The sequence below is a fragment of the Scyliorhinus canicula genome, chromosome 6 (assembly GCF_902713615.1).
Source record: "Scyliorhinus canicula chromosome 6, sScyCan1.1, whole genome shotgun sequence".
Lineage (NCBI taxonomy): Eukaryota > Metazoa > Chordata > Chondrichthyes > Carcharhiniformes > Scyliorhinidae > Scyliorhinus > Scyliorhinus canicula.
Genome location: NC_052151.1, coordinates 35,115,905 through 35,134,943, shown reverse-complemented (window position 1 = coordinate 35,134,943; position 19,039 = coordinate 35,115,905). Strand labels below are relative to the sequence as shown.

The following is a 19,039-nucleotide window of genomic DNA, read 5'->3' as shown; positions in this document are numbered from 1 at the left end:
AGCAGCTGTGCTAACCACTAGGCCATTGTGCTGCCCTCACTCTTTGTTCGTCTTTAAAAGTTTCCCAATCTTCCATCCTGCCATCGGCCTCTGCAATATGGTATGCCTTAGTTTTTGCCTTTATGTTATCTTTAACTTCCTTGCTTAGCCATGGATGTTTTCTCCCTCTTGCAATCTTACTTCCTGTCTGGAATATATTTAGGTTGGAGGAATTGACCATCTCCTTAAACAACTGCCCCTGCTCATCACCTGTCCTGCCTTTTAGTCCACCTGCCCAGTCCACTCAGGCCAAATCCATCCTCATGCCAATGTAATGACCTTTGTTTAACACAGGGATGGGCTATTCAGCCTCTCTAGCCTGTTCCACCATTCAGTTCAATCATAGCTGGTTTGTTCCTCAACCCCATGGTCTCGCCTTTTGATTCTTATACTTTTATTGAAGAAAAAAACCTTGGGTGCGATCTAGCTAAAAAAAAAGTCTGTTCTGAGTGGGATTAGTGGGGTCATTCCTTTTTAGAACATAGAACAGTACAGCACAGAACAGGCCCTTCGGCCCTCGATGTTGTGCCGAGCAATGATCACCCTACTTAAACCCACGTAACCCGTATACCCAACAATCCCCCCCATTAACCTTACACTACGGGCAATTTAGCATGGCCAATCCACCTAACCCGCACATCTTTGGACTGTGGGAGGAAACCGGAGCACCCGGAGGAAACCCACGCACACACGGGGAGGACGTGCAGACTCCACACAGACAGTGACCCAGCCGGGAATTGAACCTGGGACCCTGGAGCTGTGAAGCATTGATGCTAACCACCATGCTACCGTGAGGCCCCTTTTCTTTTAAAAAAAAATAAATTTAGAGTATCCAATTCATTTTCTTCCAATTAAGGGGAGATTTAGCTTGGCCAATCCACCTAACCTGCACATCTTTGGGTTGTGGGGGCGAAACCCACGCACACACGGGGAGAATGTGCAAACTCCACACGGACAGTGACCCAGAACCGGGAACCTCGGCGCCGTGAGGCAGCAGGGCTAACCCACTGCCCCACCGTGCTGCTCCAGTGGGGTCATTCCTGGCGTTTGCAACACTGGGAACGGCCCCGCTAGCTAACGGCACTTTTGTTTCAGTGCCCGGTGGGAATGCCCCCCCCCCCCCCCCCCCCATTTATAAATGGCGTCTCGATCTCTCGACCCCTTAACACAAACTTCGGGCCCCTCCTAACGACCCAACTGACCTACAAGGGGTCCTCGCGAGGCAGCTGTCAGGAATCCCTGGGCAGGCCTCTCCCTGGATCTACCGGCCGAGTCGCACCCCGGTTCCAGCAGGGCCCGGCCAGTAGGTCGCACCCCTTGTCGTGAAACCTTCACATGATTCAGCCGCCTTTTCGAGGGGCGAGTTCCCAATATTCACCACCCTGTGTGTGAAAAACTGCTTCCTGATCTCACCTCCAGGAGGCCAATCTCTCATTTCACAGTTATGCCCCCTGGTTCTGGGATTCGACTTTAAGAACCTTGATTCGATTTGTTTAGAAGAACGACTGAAATAGGATCCGGAGGAGACTTGACAAGGTAGATAGCAGGATGTCGTTTCCACTTGTTGGGGGGGGGGGCGACCAGAACCAGGGGACAAAGTGGAAGAACGAGGAAGCTTCCTTCCAAGGCTGAGTGTGGACGGGGGGGGGGGGGGGAAGGGGGATGGATCCTTCATCCCTTTCTGCTACTGCCATTGTGTGTGTCAGCCAGTCTTCATTCGTTTCCACTTCACGAACCAGTGAGCTTACCTGGGATGCCGATAGCACACAGTGACGGGTAGTAGATTTTTTGGACAGTGATAAATGCGCTGTCAAATGTAGGCGCCATATCCAGCAGGTAATTTTCGTGCAGGGCAACTATAAGGAGTGGCTCATTCTTCTCCTCAGCTCCTGTAAACAAACATGAGCCAGTGTTAAAGGCAGGTATGTACAGCTTAATCCCACTGCCCACAAGATGTGAGCCTCGCACACATATGAAAATCAGAACCGTGCTTTTTTTCTGAAGGTGTGCGGGACCAAACGACAGTAACAACTTGCATTCACACAGCCAGGTGGGCAACCCAAACACTGGACACCGAGTCACGCCAGGGAGATATTACAGCAGCTGGCCAACCCCTCAAGGTGGACACTCTCTCCCATTCTGGTTCCAGCTTCGAACAATCCGGGAGGGCGGGGTGACATGCCCATTCTGTCAATGGAAGGATTTCTAATTAAAGGGACCAGGCCCTGGGATACAAGGGTTCACCAGGAATTGGCCTTTTGAGGTTGCGGGAACCACAGGAATTGAGGCCGGTTCTCCCTCTCCCCTATTGCCCCCTCACACCTGTGCCTCAAGCTCACCCTCCACAAATGGTGCCCTTCCCTTCCATTCCCATTGCTGGCATTCACTCCTCTCCCCTAGCAGAAGAGAGTGCCCCACTCAGTGAGAGATGGAGACCTGGGACTGGGGATTATGGGGGAGGCTGCTCTTCCACTCCACAGGGACCTTGTTGGTTATTAACCCAGCTGCTGTGCTGGAAAAGAGGTCTTTCTCCCACAGGCTACAGATGTCATCAATGACCTATCATGAGAGGTGGAGCCTTCTGATGCACTGCCGATCAGAGTCGATGGAACCCGAGAGACATCCTGAACTTGGAGCCTCCCCTCCTTTGAGCTCGGTCTCCAAGTTTTTCCATCCTTTATTCTGTCATGGGATGTCGGCGTCACTTGTAAGTCTGGTATTAGCTGCCCACCGCCAATTCCCCTCGAGAAGGTGAGAAGTCTTTTCACTCGGGCTAAGATGGTAGCGAAGCAGACAATAATAATAGATTTGTTCCATTGGACAGATGATGCAATAAGACAATCACAAAATGAAATAAAATGGGCGTGTTCAGCGACGCGGCAGAAAATCTCACGAGAACTTCCAGATCGCATTTCACGGTGTGTAAGTGTTTAATCCAATTGCCCCCCCCCCCCCCCCCCCCCCCCCCCCCCCCCCTCCCCGGGGGCTTCCAGGTGAATTCCTTTGGGGCGCCCTTGAGAAATGGTGCCCCAGTCTTCGCAGGACCACGTTGCTGGCGGAGAGGGCGAATCAGAGGCCGGCACCGCCGACTGTCGTCAGTTTCGGCACGCTCCCCGCCCGACTTCTGCCTTTGCCGATTTCCGGGAGAATTCCTCCCATTATCAGGTCACACACGGCCGGGAAGTGGAATTGTAACGAACAAAAAGTACATAAATTCTTTCAGAAGGAAGAACATTGCTCAAAAGAATGATTAGGTCTGTCAACCTAGGGGCAGCACGGCGGCGCAGTGGGTTAGCACTGCTGCCCCACGGCGCCCGAGGTCCCAGGTTCGATCCCGGCTCTGGGTCACTGCCCGTGTGGAGTTTGCACATTCTCCCCGTGTTTGTGCGGGTTTCACCCCCACAACTCACAAATGTGCAGGGTAGGTGGATTCGCCACACTAAATTGGCCCTTAACAGGAAAAAATGAATTGGGTACTCTAAATTTATTTTTAAAAAATCTATAAATCTACCGTGGTGTTGCACACTGAGGGTGAAAAGTATGTTGGATGTTCAGGCACACTGGGATAGGTGCAGTGGGCCGGAGCCAGCACTGTGATGGTGAAAACCATGGGGGAGAGGGGAAGAATGGAGCAGACAGAAGGCTTGAGTGGAGGGAAGGTTAGAGATTAGAGGTTAGGGGGTTGGAGGCAGGTGGCGGCAATGGGGAAGGGAAGGGGAAAGTTAAGGCTTGGTTAGATTCTAGGGTTGGGGAAGGAGACACGAGGCCCAAGGAGAGTTAATGCCTCGGGGAAGAGAATGGAAGGATGCTGGTAGGCACAGGAGGCCAGTGCATTTATCGGACTAGAGGGACTAATGGAACAACCCAGTCAGCTGCTGTGTAGGGGAACGGGCATTGGAGTCGGCAGGAGGTTTAATTGGCAGAGCAAAAGAATGAGTGGAATTGGGATGAGGGTGGGAAAGAGTAGGGCAAGGAGCGGGACATGAAGTGGGAAAGTGGGAGAGAACGGGACTGGTGGATTTTCCTGTCATTTTTAGTGAACTACATTGGTGATATAGCTGATCACACACATACACACACACACACACAGATGCACACATGCATATCATGTCTGTGATGCACATCACAGACAGACACACACACACAAACACAAAGGCACACACAGAATGACACACACAGAATGACACAAGGACACACACACAGAAAGACACACGCACACACAAAGACACACACACACACACAGACGCACACACACACACACACAAACACACAAAGACACACACACACACACACACACAAAGACACATACTCACAGAAAGACACACACACACACAGAAAGACACACACTCACAAAGATACACAGAAAGAAACACACTCACACCACACATAGACAGACACACTCAGACACACAGACACCGCAGACATCGACAGACACACACATACACACGCCAAAAGACACACACCGTACACAGGGACAGACACACCCCACACAGATAGAAGCACCACACAGACAGGCGCCCCACACGGACAGACAGGTGCACCACATAGACAGTCGCACCACACATAGACAGTCGCACCACACGCACAGACAGGTGCACCACATAGACAGTCGCACCACACGCACAGACAGACGCACCACACAATTCAGACACACACACACACACACATAAAACTACATGCACGTCTGGGAAACTTCCATCTGTGGACAGTCCAATCAATTGGAAATGATCTCATTGTTTATGAAATTATAGCAGTTGCAGACGGCAAACCCCTCCATTCTAGATCAAGCTTACAAACATACGCACTTGAGGAAATTAAAGTTTTGTAAATCACACTGACATCCAGGTTGAGGATCATGAAAATCGCTTATTGTCACGAGTAGGCTTCAATGAAGTTACTGTGAAAAGCCCCTAGTCGCCACATTCCGGCGCCTGCCCGGGGAGGCTGGTACGGATCATCTGCTCAACAATAACTTTGGGGGAGCTTCCATTTCCAGTTGGATCTCCGCGGACTCTCCAGGGTGTCAGGAGCAACAACCTGACATTTGTCAGGATTTTCTAGTCAGCCGCAATGGGTCACTTTCTGGCGGATATGGCAAGACAGCCAAAAGTCCACTGATAATAATAATAATCTTTATCGTCACAAGTAGGCTTACATTAGATCACGCTGGTGGGATGGACTGGAAAATCCTGCCTGTGCTGCATCAGCTGGTGGCAGAACTCAGGGTCCAATTAAAGATGGTGAGTGCTTGGGTTCTCGAAGCTGGAAGATCAATAGGAGGCTCTCCAGGCAAGAGGGAGCCGCAGTCTTGGGGGACTTACCCATACTCTAGGTCAGAGAGATATAGAGAACGAGCAAGGGTTTTGTGAGGGCCACGAAGAATCCAGCACAAGTTTTCAGGATACAAAGAAAACATTTATTTACAAATTAACATATATATACGACAGCAGCAGCAACCTCCTTTGCTGCTCACTCCTCTCTCTCTGCTGGTTCCAAACTGGCCAGCTCTATTTATGCAGGGAGTTTGCTAATGATTTCTCCGCCCCCCCTCATTGGGGAAGCTCATACTCCCACAGGATTGTGGGATTGTCATTAGTCCCCAGCCAATGGTAAGCAGGTAGGTTATAACATTCCTCCCCCCCCAAAGTCCAAGGAATCCACCGAAGACCCTGGCGAAGGAGGGCATCGGACTCGTTTTGCCGCAGGCCGGACCCCATTTGCACGAGGCGCTGGATTGGGCGGCGTGTAACGAGATGGAGACCGGCGCTTCCGTGATGAACGACGTAACGGTTGTCCATCCACGGCCCGTGGGCCTGAGGATTCCCCCTCTGAGGTGTCTTGTGTCTCCATCTCGGAGTCAGAGTCTGCTGCCTCCGTCATCTCGGCGACTTTATCTCCACGCGGTTCTGTCACGACCTGCGCAGGCTTTGAGTGAGGCACCAGAGGAAGATTGTGAGGAATACTTTCCATTGTGTCTGGTCTCTGCGGCTGTAGGAATGAGCTCCTGGGGCGGGCAATCTTTGGCAGGGATAGTCTTCTGGACCGAACATGGTCTACATGTTTGTGCTGGCACGCCCCTGGGCTTGTACCTGGTAAGAGATAGGGCCCGTTTGGCTAAAGATTACGCCAGGGACCCACTGGGAACCACCAGCAAAATTCCGAACGAACACTGGGTCACCGGGCGTAAACTGCCGAATCGGCCGATGCCGAGAAAAACCATGTCCCTGCCGCTCTTGTGTGCGGCGTACTTTTGCGCCAATGTCCGGGAAAACCATGCTACGGCGGGTGCGAAGTCTCCGGCCCATTAGGAGTTCTGCGGGAGCTGCCCCAGTCACCGGTCCTATATGAAAACAAAAACCGAGCCAGTCTCGTGTCTATCGACCCGGGAGACTGCTTCTTTAGGCCTCGTTTGAATGTCTGCACTGCGCTCTCCGCCAACCCATTTGAAGCCGGATGGTAAGGGGCAGTGCGGATATGGCGTGTGCCATTCATCTTCATGAACCTTGCAAACTCCTCACTTGTGAACGGAGTGCCATTGTCCGTGACCCGTGTCGGGGCGGCCATGTGTACTGAAAGACAAACGCATCTCCTTGATTGTTGCGCAGGATGTTGTGCCTCCCATCTTATGCTCCTCGAGCCATTTAGACTGGGCGTCGATTAATAGCAGGAACATGGATCCTTGAAAAGGGCCGGCGAAATCCGCATGCAAGCGCGCCCAAGGCCGCCCTGGCCATTCCCAGTGATGTAGGGGCGCGGCTGGCGGAAGCTTCTGATGCTCCTGGCAAATGGAGCAGTTTTGGGCCACCTTCTCAATGTCGGTGTCGAGGCCTGGCCACCAGGCATAACTCTGGGCCAACATTTTCATTTTGGTCACACCTGGATGCCCATTGTGCAAGTCTCTCAGTATCAGCCCCTGTCCTTTTTCCGGGACAATCACATGCGTCCCCCACAAAAGGATGCCGTCTTCCACGCTGAATTCGGACAGCTTGGAGGAAAATGCCCGCAACTCGCCTGGGAGCTGTCTATGCTGCCCACCATACAGGACTATGTGCCGAACCTTTGACAGGACTGGTTCCGTCTGGGTCCACTCACGGATCTGTGATGCCGTGACAGGCAAAGTGTCCATAAAATTTAGGGTTGCAACCACCTCACCGGTCGTGGGGGTCGACATGGGGCCGGTCGATAAAGGCAATCGGCTCAGTGCGTCGGCATTCCCTATCTGGGTTCCTGGTTTGTGCTCCAGAGAATACTTGTATGCAGCGAGCAACAAAGCCCAGCGCTGGATCCGTGCGGAAGCAATGGGCGGTATTGGCTTATACTCTCTGAAACGTCCCAGCAGAGGCTTATGATCAATCACGATAGTGAAGTGGTGGCCACATACGTACTGGTGGAAACGTTTCACCGCAAAGACCACTGCCAGGCCCTCCTTCTCGACCTGCGCGTACTTTTTTTCCGCTGCAGTCAGTGTGCGGGAGGCGAAAGCTATCGGCCGCTCGGACCCGTTCTCCATCTTGTGGGACAGGACGGCCCCAATACCATACGGGGATGCATCACATGTGACAAGCAAAGGCTTTCCAGGATCATAGTGGGTTAGTAACCCAGAAGACGACAATTGTTGTTTTACCCGCCGGAAAGTGGTTTCTTGCGGCTGACCCCAAACCCAGGTGTGATTCTTCTTTAGCAGAAGGTGCAACAGGGCCAGCGTAGTTGCCAGATTGGGGAGGAACTTTCCGTAATAGTTTACGAGGCTGAGAAACGAACGAAGATGCGAAGTGTCAGTCGGTTGAATCGCGCGCACCTTCTCTGCGACGGGGTGCAAACCTTCGCGGTCCACCCGATAACCCAGGTAGACTACTTCCTTCGCCTGAAGAACGCACTTTGTGCAACGTAAACGGACTCCAGACTCCGAAAAGCGTCTAAGGACAGCCTCCAAATTTTATAAATGTTCCTCCTCCGACGTCCCTGTGATCAAAACGTCATCTAAGTAAACAGCAACACGCGGTAAACCTCTCAAAACTCCCTCCATAACACGTTGAAAAATAGCGCAGGCAGAGGATACTCCAAAGGGCAAACGTGTATATTCATACAGGCCCCGGTGTGTATTAATCGTTACATATGGCCGGGAGGCAGGGTCCAGCTCCAACTGCAGGTAGGCGTGACTCATATCTAATTTTGTGAACGAGAGTCCGCCTGCAAGCTTCGTGTAGAGGTCCTCTATGCGAGGCATTGGGTATCGGTCGAGTTGGGAAGCTGTATTCACTGTAAGTTTATAGTTGCCACATAAGTGAACTGTGGCATCTGGCTTCATTACAGGTACAATTGGTGCTGCCCAGTCAGCGAAACGGACGGGCTTGATGATACACAAAGTCGCCAAATGCATGAGCTCCCCATCTACCTTCTCGAGCAAGGCGTAAGGCACCGGGCGCGCCCGGAAATAGCGCGGCGTGGCTCCTGGTTTGACTTGGATACGGGCTACAGCCCCTTTTATTTTCCCCAAACCGGGCTGGAATACATCTGGGTATCGTCCTAGCACCTCAGTCAACCCTCCAGAAACTGTTTGGATGATGTGCTGCCACTGCAGCCGCAAATGGCGCAACCAGTCCTGACCCAACAGGCTGGGCCCATGGCCGCGCACCACGATAAGTGGGAAACGCCCCTCCTGGCGTCCATAAACAACAGGGGTCATCGTAGTTCCTGCAATGTCCAATGGTTCCCCCGTATAGGTGGCCAACCTGGCCTGTGTGTCGGTTAATGTAAGGGTCTGTATACCCTGCTTGATGCGGTCGAATGTCCTCTGGGCGATCACGGAGACCACTGCGCCAGTGTCCAACTCCATCTCAAGCGGGTGACCATTGACCCGTACTGTCACTTTAATGGGGGCCACAAGGGGAGCTGCCACACAATGCAGCTGCAGGCAGTCGTCCTCCGTCTCCACGTCCTTGGGAGTAGTCGCCACAAGTTCATCCAAATGAAAGGTACGGCCCCTGGGCTGGCCCCAGTTTTGGTCAGAACGACGGCGCCCGCCCCCAGGACCGCCGTCTGCAACGGGGTCGGCACCTAAAGTCTGACACGGACATGGCTCCTCATCCATTGGTTCTGGAGAAGGCTCCCTTCGGGGAGGAATGCCTGACGGCCACTGGCGTCAATCCGGACGTCGCCTCGCCCAAGGTACCGCAGGGGTGCGGGGGGACGCTTTCGGACAGAAGGGGTTGCGTCCCAAGGCATACACCTCCATTCCCTGTTGCTCCTGCACTCCTCGTTCTGCGCTCTCTTGGGACAATACTATTTGAATGGCCTGTTGAAAAGTCAATGTTGGCTCGGCTAACAACTTTCTTTGGGTGGCCGCATTGTTAACAACGCAAACCAAACGGTCGTGTAACATTTCTGACAAGGTCTCACCATAGTCACAGTACTCCGCAATCCTGCGTAGCCTGGATAGAAAGTCAGCAAGGGATTCTCCTGGGGTCCTCTCAGCGGTATTAAACCGGTAATGTTGGACTATCATGGATGGGGTTGGGTTAAGATGTGGCCCCACTAAGTTACCAGTTCATCAAACGTTTTGGTGTCTGGCGCAGCTGGGTACGTAAGGCTCCTAATCACCCCAAACATATGCGGGCCGCAGGCGGTGAGCAATATGACCACCTGGTACTTGTTTTCGGTGATGTTGTTTGCCCGGAAATAGTAACGCATCCTTTGTGCGTACTGGTTCCAGCTTTCCAGCGCAGCGTCAAAAACATCCAAACGTCCATACAGAGGCATGGTGTAATAGAAAACAACTTCCAACCTGTATCCAACAAAAATCCAGAGAGGTGGCTTCAGCAGTGTAGACAGCTATTCACTTGAAAAAAAAATGAAAATCTCTTATTGTCACGAGTAGGCTTCAATGAAGGTACTGTGAAAAGACCCTAGTCGCCACATTCCGGCGCCTGTCCGGTGAGGCTGGTACGGGAATCGAACCGTGCTGCTGGCCTGCTTGGTCTGCTTTAAAAGCCAGCGATTTAGCCTGGTGAGCTAAACCAGCCCCTCATTTTAACCCTCGTCGCCAGTTTTGTGAGGGCCACAAAGTATCCAGCACGAGTTTTCAGGATACAAAGAAATAACATTTATTTACAATAATATATATATATATATACATACATACATACATATATATATATATATATATATATATATATACAACAGCAGCAACAACTTCTCTTGCTGCCAACTCCTCTCTCTGCTGGTACCAAACTGGCCAGCTTTATTTATGTAGGGAGTCTGCTAATGATTTCTCCGCCCCCCCCTCATTGGGGAAGCTCATACTCCCACAGGATTGTGGGATTGTCATTAGTCCCCAGCCAATGGTAAGCAGGCAGGTTATAACAAAGGGAAAGCGATTCAGAGAGAGAGAGTGAGAGAGAGAGGGAGGGAGAACGAGCAAGGGAAAGTAATTCAGAGAGAGAGAGAGAGAGAGAGAGGGAGAATGAGTGAGGCAGAGCGAGTGAGTGAGGGAGAGAGAGAGGGGGAGAGGGACAGTAAGAGAGGGAGAGCGAGCGAGGGAGAGTGAGCGAGGGAGGGGGAGCGAGGTAGGCGGAGCGAGCGAGGGAGAGCATAAGAGGGAGAATGAGAGCAAGACAAGGCCTCCATCTCGAGACACCCTCTCAGCATTCTCCAAAATGTTCAAAATGAAAAAAGAGCCACGGCTGCTGAGCCGCCTATGTGGAGGGAGAGAGTCAAGTGGGCTGGAGGGGATTCCTCAAAGTTCCCCTGCAGTGTTGTCTCTGGGTCTGACGCCATGGGGCAGTCTCCAGGCAGCTGCCATGACCTTAATACCACGAAGGGACCCATAGGATGATTGAATGACCATAACGAACCTGTTAATGAACTTAACAAGCTTCCCATCACTATTGGGTAGGTAGTGATTTCATCACCAGCACACACAGAGTTAACAGCAGGTAAACACCATGATACTGACGGAGAACTTTCAATCTGATCACAAATCTCCGGATCCTATAGTGACAACCCCAGGTTTACAATGCGAGGGCCCATTTTAGCTCAGATGGCTGGACAGCTGGTTTGTGATGCAGAGCGGAGACCAAAGGTTCAATTCCCGTGCCGGCTGAGGTTATTGAAGAACCCGTCATCTCAACCTTGCCCCTCACCTGAGGTGTGGTGAACCTCAGGTTAAAACACCACCAGCCAGCTCTCTGAAAACAGCCCACGGTCATCTAGGGCTATGCCGACTTTATTTACTTACTATGAGAGACTACAACGTGACTTAGAAAAATCTTCAGACTAAATTTCACACAGGAGGCTATTAATTAACCTCAAGCCTGTGAGGATTCGGGTCAAACTCAGGGAATGGATGAGAAACTAATGGAAAGGCATGAAACAAGGAGTACTCATTAGAGGAGCTATAAAAAATGGAAGGGGGTTGGGGGGGGTAAGTACAGAATGCAGCGCCCCCGGGGCTCCGTACTGAGACTAAACTCTGAAGCTCAACAAACGTAGTCAGGCTTGCAATGGAGACAAAGCTGCAAGGAGCAGTGAGCCAGATTAAACGGAGTGATAATTGGAGAAAATCAGACCATGGCCGATCAGAATTGACTCAAAGTACAACAGCGAGAAGGCAGAATAGATTTCAGGCGAATTAAGTGCAATCAATGCAGAGCAGAAACCAATAAAACCATCAGAATGCTGTTTGCAGTGTTTAGCACTGTTGCCTCACAGTGCCAAGGACCCGGGTTCAATTCCGGCCCTGGGGCGAAATTCTCCGACCCCCAGCAGGGTCGGAGAATCGCCTGGGGCCGCCGAAAATCCTGCCCCCGCCGTGGCAGAGATTCTCCGCCACCCGGGAAGTGGCGGCGGCGGGAATCACGCCACTCCGATTGGCGAGGCCCCTGCGGCGATTCTCCGGCCCGCGATTGGGCCGAAGTCCCGCCGCTGGGAGGCCTCTACCGCCGCCGAGGTTTGAACCACCTCTGGTGGCAACGGGATCGGCGGTGCGAGCGGGCCCCCCGGGGTCCTGGGGGGGGGGGCAACAGGGGGGGCGATCGGACCCCGGGGGGTGCCCCCACAGTGGCCTGGCCCGCGATCGGGGCCCCCCGCTCAGACTCCAGGCCAGTGCCCTGTGTGCACTCTTTCTCTTCCGTGGCCGCCACGGCCTCCGCCATGGCGGAAGCGAAAGAGAAACCCACATCGCGCATGCGCCGACCGGTGAAAGCCTTTCGGCCAGCCCCGCTGCCGGGGGCGCCGGTTTTTTGCGCCAGTCTTCTGGTGCCAACCGCTCCGGCGCGGGCTAGCCCCCAAAGGTGTGGCGAATTCCCCACCTTTGGGGAGGCCCGACCCCGGAGTGGTTGGCGCCACTCCCCTACGCCGGGACCCCCCGTCACGCCGGGTAGGGGAGAATCCCGCCCCACGGTCACTGTCTGTGTGGAGTCTGCACTTTCTCCCCGTGTCTGTGTGGGTTTCCTCCGGGTGCTCCGGCTTCCTCCCACAGTCCAAAGATGTGCGGGTTAGGTGGATTGGTCATGCTAAATTGTCCCTTAGTGTCCAAAGATAATAATAATCTTTATTGTCACAAGTAGGCTTACATTAACACTGCAATGAAGTTACTGTGAAAAGCCCCTAGTCACCACATTCCGGCGCCTGTTCGGGTACACGGAGGGAGAATTCAGAATGTCCAATTCACCTAACAAGCACGTCTTTCGGGACTTGTGGGAGGAAACCGAAGCACCCGGAGGAAACCCATGTAGACACGGGGAGAACGTGCAGACTCCGCGCAGACAGTGACCCAAGCCAGGAATCGAACCTAGGACCCTGGCGCTGTGAAGCCACAGTGCTAACCACTGTGCTACCGGGCTGCCCTTTGTGCAGGGTCGGTGAGGTTACAGTGAATGGGCGGGCAGTAGTAGGGTTCTCTTTCAGAGCTTCGAGAAAGAGTTTTCCAGTCTTGAAACGTCTGCTCCCCTCTCTCTCTCTGCAGATGCTGTCCAACCTGCTGAGATTGTCCAGCATTTTCTGTTTTTGTTGCTCTTGCGGAGGGTCGGTTCAGACTCGATGGGCTGAATGGCCTCCTTTTGCACTGTAGAAATTCTATGGCAAGCAGAGAGACTGTGGAGAGGAGCTACGAAGTGGACACAAGTGTCAATGGTCCACAATGTAAGGAAGGTGGCCTCTAAAATTCATTCATCCATTCATGGGATGTGGGTGTTGCTGGTGAGGCCTGTGTTTATTGTCCATCGTAACTGCCCTCGAGAAGCTGGTGGTGATGAGCTGCCTTCTTGAAAAACTGCAGTCCGTGTGGGTGTAGGTACACCCACAGTGCTGTTAGGGAGGGAGTTCCAGGATATCGGTCCAACGACAGCGAAGGAACGGCGATATATTTCCAAGTCAGGGTGATGAAACTGGTGACCCTTAAGAGATATATTGGACTATTAACAATATGGAAAATGTAGAACCGGAATATTACTTTTAATTAACATGAATTTAAAAATGCAAATGAGCTTTAAATATGTAGCAGCAGTTGGGAATGTATACTTCCTCCAAGTATTCAATGGACTGACATGAGCTACATGCTCTCTTTGAACAAAGCTACATCAAGTATAATGATGGCCCTATGTGCTCATTAACTAATACATTGCCAGGGGATAGATGGAGTGCTAAGAGAAAGCAGGGTGGAGATTTGTGGGTCACCAGTGAATTAAGATGGGCTGTGCAGCCTTTGTGATTACATGATCACACTTGCCCCTTCTGAAGTAAGACACCGAAGAGTTTTTTTTCCCATGAAGGCAGTGTCCCTTTAATTGACATCAACCCATACGTTCTTGGCACGGGACTGTGTGCAAATGCTTATCCCCAGCAGGCTCTCAGATCCTGTTCGGCGGAAGGCTGCTGCCAATTTTCCAGCAGAAGAAAACACAAATGTTCAAGTGTTTATTTTAAGGGAGATTTGTAATGGATACTTTATTGGATGAGTAATGAACGGAGGCCCATTTGGCCTGACATCGATGCAGCATTGTCCAACAGGCTTAAACCGCCTCAAATTGGGGAGTCCGACCAACTCCTGTCAGCTTTAATCTTTTTTGCTCGCTTCAGAGATTAGCTAGGAATTTGGCGGAGTCCGATTACAAATGATCCGTGAGACAGACCGCAGATTTGTGGCTGACTTTCCTGTTCATTTCTGAGCCGCGTGTGTGGTATTCCTGGCAGGGGCTGGTTTAGCTCACCAGGCTAAATCGCTGGCTTTTAAAGCAGACCAAGCAGGCCAGCAGCACGGTTCGATTCCCGTACTAGCCTCCCCGGACAGGCGCCGGAATGTGGTGACTAGGGGCTTTTCACAGTAACTTCATTGAAGCCTACTCGTGACAATAAGCCATTTTCATTTTTTCATTTTCAGTTGGGGGGCTGACATGCTCGGATTAGGACTCACTGCCCACCATGCTACCAATGTCACCCTGGCACTATTCACCCCACCCACGGAATCACAGAAGTGTTACGACGCGGAAGGAGGCCGTTTGGCCCATCGTGTCTGCACCAGCTCTCCAGGCGAGCATCATGACGTAATGCCATTCCCCTGCCTTTTCCCCATACCGCTGCACGCATATGCCCTGTTGAAAGACTCGATTGAACCTGCCTCTACCACACTTCCAGGCTGTGCAGTCCAGACCCCAACCACTCGCTTTGTGAACAAGCTTTCTCTCGCATCACATCTGCACATCACTCGGTGGCGCAGTGGTTAGCACTGCTGCCTCACAGCGCTGAGGACCCGGGCCCGATCCCGGCCCCGGGTCGCCGTCCGTGTGAAGTTTGCACATTCTCCCCGTGTCTGCGTGGGTCTCGCCCCCACAACCCAAAAAGATATGCAGGATAGGTGGATTGGCCACGTTAAATTGCTCCTTAATTGGAAAAGAAAAAGAATTGGGTTTTCGAAATTTTTTCCAAAAGAAATTTGCACATCACCCTTCCTCCAGTTTCAATAGTTTTAAGCTGCTGTCATGTGTAAATAACTCTATGACCCACAGATGACGAGCATCGTCGAGTGGATTCTTAATGCTTTTCACTACTTTGAGTCTCCTCCTCAAAATCTCCCAGCTAGAGGATCCGCTCAAGGTGTGAACTTTTCCCGCTTTGCCTGGATGCAGCGCATCTTCAAAGCTCCCCATGCCACAGGACAGAGGAAAAGCAGAACGGGCACGTCACTGGACTAATACTCCAGAGTCCTAGATCAATAACTCAACAGACACGAGTTCAAATCCCACTATGGTATCTGAGTGTATTTAAAATTCAGTTCATTAAATAATTCTGGAATAAAAAGTAATGGCGATTGTCGTAAAAGCCCATCTTGTTCACGGATGCTCTTCTGGGGAAGAAAATGAGCCATCTGTATTGGGTCCAGCCAACATGTGACTCCAGACCCAATGTGGTTGACTCTGCACTGCCCTGGCAAATGGGCTGGCAAGCCACTCAGTTGTATCCAACTGAAAAGCCAGATGTCTGCAGACTGTAACAGCTCAAAGTGTTGGCTTATGATGGGTAAACTCCACACAGTCACCCAAGGCTGAAATTGAACCCGGGCCCCGGCACTGTGAGACAGCAGTACCAGCCTCCCCGAACAGGCGCCGGAATGTGGCGACTAGGGGCTTTTCGCAGTAACTTCATTGAAGCCTACTCGTGACAATAAGCGATTTTCATTTTCTCAAGGGCAATAAAAATCGGTCTTCACAGAGACACTCACCACAGAACCATAGAAACGTCACGGAGCAGAAAGAGGCCATTCTGTCCATCGTGTCAGCGCTGGCCAAAAAAGAAAAGAAACCAGCCATTTATGTTCACCCCATTTTCCAGCACCTGGCCCGTGGCCTTGCAGGTTGTAGCGCGTCAGATACACAGCCAGGTACATTTTAATTGAGGTGAGCGTTTCCACCTCAACCACAAACTCAGGCAGTGGATTCATCCTTCTCTCAATCACCTTATATCTGTGGTGAATGTGATTCACACTATATATAGTTGCCAATATCACTCCATGTATATATGTTCGTTATCTACCCGTTGTAAGATCAATGCTGTATATAGTTGCCAATATAACTCCGTGTATATATGTTCACTATCCACCATTGTACGTGCAGTTGCACTATCCGACCACCAGGGGGAGTCGCTCTGGGAGTACGCGAGAGTTTGTACTGGGCTCCTCCCTTGGCTCCGCCCAGGACTCCTCCCCCTGGGACCGATGTATAAAGATCAGTGCCTTAGAGCCAGCCTGCAGTCATCTGGAGTTCAACGACGAATAGGCTGGCTCTGTTGTAAGTGTATTAAAGCCTCTGTTCAGATCCAACTACACGTGTTCGCTGAATTGATGGTTCCATCAAAATCCATACCCACTGGTGAGCAACTTCCCAGCTTGGGGAAACCGATCTTTCCTGCCTGCCCTCTCTAGGCCCCCCCCCCCCCCCCATTATTATGTAGATCATTAGGCCACCCCTTTAGCCTCCTCTGTTCAAAGAAAAACAACCCTATCCTATCCAATCTCTCCTCATAGGCATAATTTTCAAGCTCAGGCAACATCCTTGTAAATCCCAGCACGGTGTCACCCACAGCAATTCATTCCAATCCACACCAGCGTGCGATACATCCTGTTTACTAATTCCCTGCAGCAACTCACTCTGTAAGCTTCCTTTGACAGCACCATGGCCCCTACCACCGAGCAAGGCCACACTCCATCCTGACTGGGACGTGTATTGCCAAACCCACCATCGTCCCACTTAAATTTCAACAGCTGCTTATCCAACAACACAACGGCAGCACCAACACCGATCAGCAAGGTGTCAACAGGCCCTGGGCCTCACACGCGCTAAGGCTGACCCTTTCCATACTGGAGCCATGCTCGCTGCAGCCAGGTTAAATTAGGGCTTCTGTCCTCTCCGGGAAATGGGTCCTTGACGGGATGATCAAACAGTGGTTTGATCGGTGAACAGTGAATAAGTGGTTAGCACTGCTGTCTCACAGTGCCGGGGACCTGGGTTCAATGTCAGCCTTGGGTAACTGTGTGGAGTTTACACATTCTCTCCGTGTCTGTGTGGGTTTCCTCTGGGTGCTCCGGTTTCCTCCCACAGTTCAAAGATGTGCAGGTTAGGTGGATTGGCCATGCTAAATTGCCCCTTTGCCCAAACATGTGCAGATTAAGTGGGATTACGGGGATAGGGCGGGGGAGTGGGCCCAGGTAGGGTACTCTTTTTGAGGGTCAGTGCAGACTCGATGGGCCAAATGGCCTCCTTCTGCACTGTAGGGATTCTATGATAACTTTCTACCACTTGTATATTTCCGCTATGGAGATGATTGCTATATTTGTAACTGCAGCTGCATGGAAGTAATTCCTTAAACATTAATGGGCTCCATCCTGTGCTCAAATTCACTTTCGAAATGCAGCAGTCAAACGGGCTCCCTTTCCTCCATGTTCTGCTTGAGTAATCTGCCAGTGGCTTCCCTACTCCGTGTCTGCCACTAGCCCACCTTCCCTGGTCAATATACACACTGGGATTCTTACAGGTACATGCCCTCTATGATTGGCCTCAGTGGTATTCGCACAAATAACTCCCAAGCCATTTGTCAAGTTTGATGCTGAAATAAGGCACCCCAAAGCCACCATGTGGGATAATGGATACCCTGATCAGATAGAATCATAGAATTTACAGTGCAGAAGGAGGCCACTCGGCCTATCACATCTGTTCCGCCATTCAATCATGACTGATATTTTTCTCATCCCCATTCTCCTGTCTTTTCCCCATAACCCCAATTCCCTTATTAATCAAGAACCTATCTATCTCTGTCTCAAAGTCACTCAGTGGTTTGACCTCCATAGCCTTCTGCGGCAAAGAGTTCCGCAGATTCACCACCCTCTGGCTGAAGAAATTCCTCCTCATCTCTGTTTTAAAGGGTCACCCCTTTAGTCTGAGATTGTGTCCTCTGGTTCTAGTTTTTCCTACAAGTGGAAACATCCTTTCCACGTCCACTCTATCCAGGCCTCGCAGTATCCTGTAAGTTTCAATAAGATCCCCCCTCATCCTTCTAAACTCTAACAAGTACAGACCCAGAGTTCTCAAACGTTCCTCATATGAAACGCTCTTCATTCCAGGGATCATTCTTGTGAACCTCCTCTGGACCCTTTCCAAGGTCAGAACATCCTTCCTTAGATATGGGGCCCAAAACTGCTCACAATATTCCAAATGGGGTCTGAACAGAGCCTTATGCAGCCTCAGAGGTACATCCCTGGTCTTGTACTCTAGCCCTCTCGACATGAATGCTAACATTGCATTTGCCTTCCTAACTGAGGTATGAACCTGCATGTTAACCTTATGAGACTCATGAACAAGGAATTTTGTGCTTCTGATTTCCTAATTATTTAGAAAATAGTCTATGCCTTTAATCCTCCTTCCAAAGTGCCTAACCTCACACCTTTCCACATTGTATTCCATCTGCCACTTCTTTGCCCACTCTCCTAGCCTGTCCAAGTCCTTCTGCAGCCGCCCTGCTTCCTCAATACTACCTGTCCCTCTACAGATCTTTGTATCATCTGCAAACTTAGCAACAGGGCCTTCAGTCCCTTCTTCCAGATCATTAATGTATATTGTAAAAAGTTGTGGTCCCATCACCGACCCCTGAGGCACACCACTAGTCACCAGCTGCCATCCTGAAAAAGACCCCTTTAACCCCACACTCTGCCTTCTGCCAATCAGCCAATCCTCTATCCATACCAGGATCTTACCCTTAACACCATGGGCTCTTAACTTATTTAACAGTGTCCTATGCGGCACCTTGTCAATGGCCTTCTGGAAATCTAAATAAATCACGTCCACTGGTTCTCCTTTGTCTAACCTCCTTGTTACCTCCGCAAAGAATTCTAACAGATTTGTCTAACCTGACCTCCCTTTGACGAAGCCGTGCTGACTCACTCCTATTTTACCATGCACTTCCATGTATTTCGCGATCTCATCTTTAATAATGGAATCTAAAACCTTACCAATGA

General features: G+C 51.2%; 1 protein-coding gene across 2 annotated transcripts in view; it reads right to left on the bottom strand.

Moving 5' to 3' along the window:
- Window positions 1-19,039, bottom strand: part of LOC119966796 (probable G-protein coupled receptor 139) — a 101,422-nt gene that overhangs the window by 33,224 nt on the left and 49,159 nt on the right. For both annotated transcript variants that reach the window (XM_038798774.1, XM_038798775.1), the window contains one exon: window positions 1,788-1,928. In XM_038798774.1, the coding sequence (XP_038654702.1) occupies window positions 1,788-1,866 (79 nt within the window). In that variant the 5' untranslated portion in view covers window positions 1,867-1,928. The remainder of the gene's footprint in view (window positions 1-1,787; window positions 1,929-19,039) is intronic.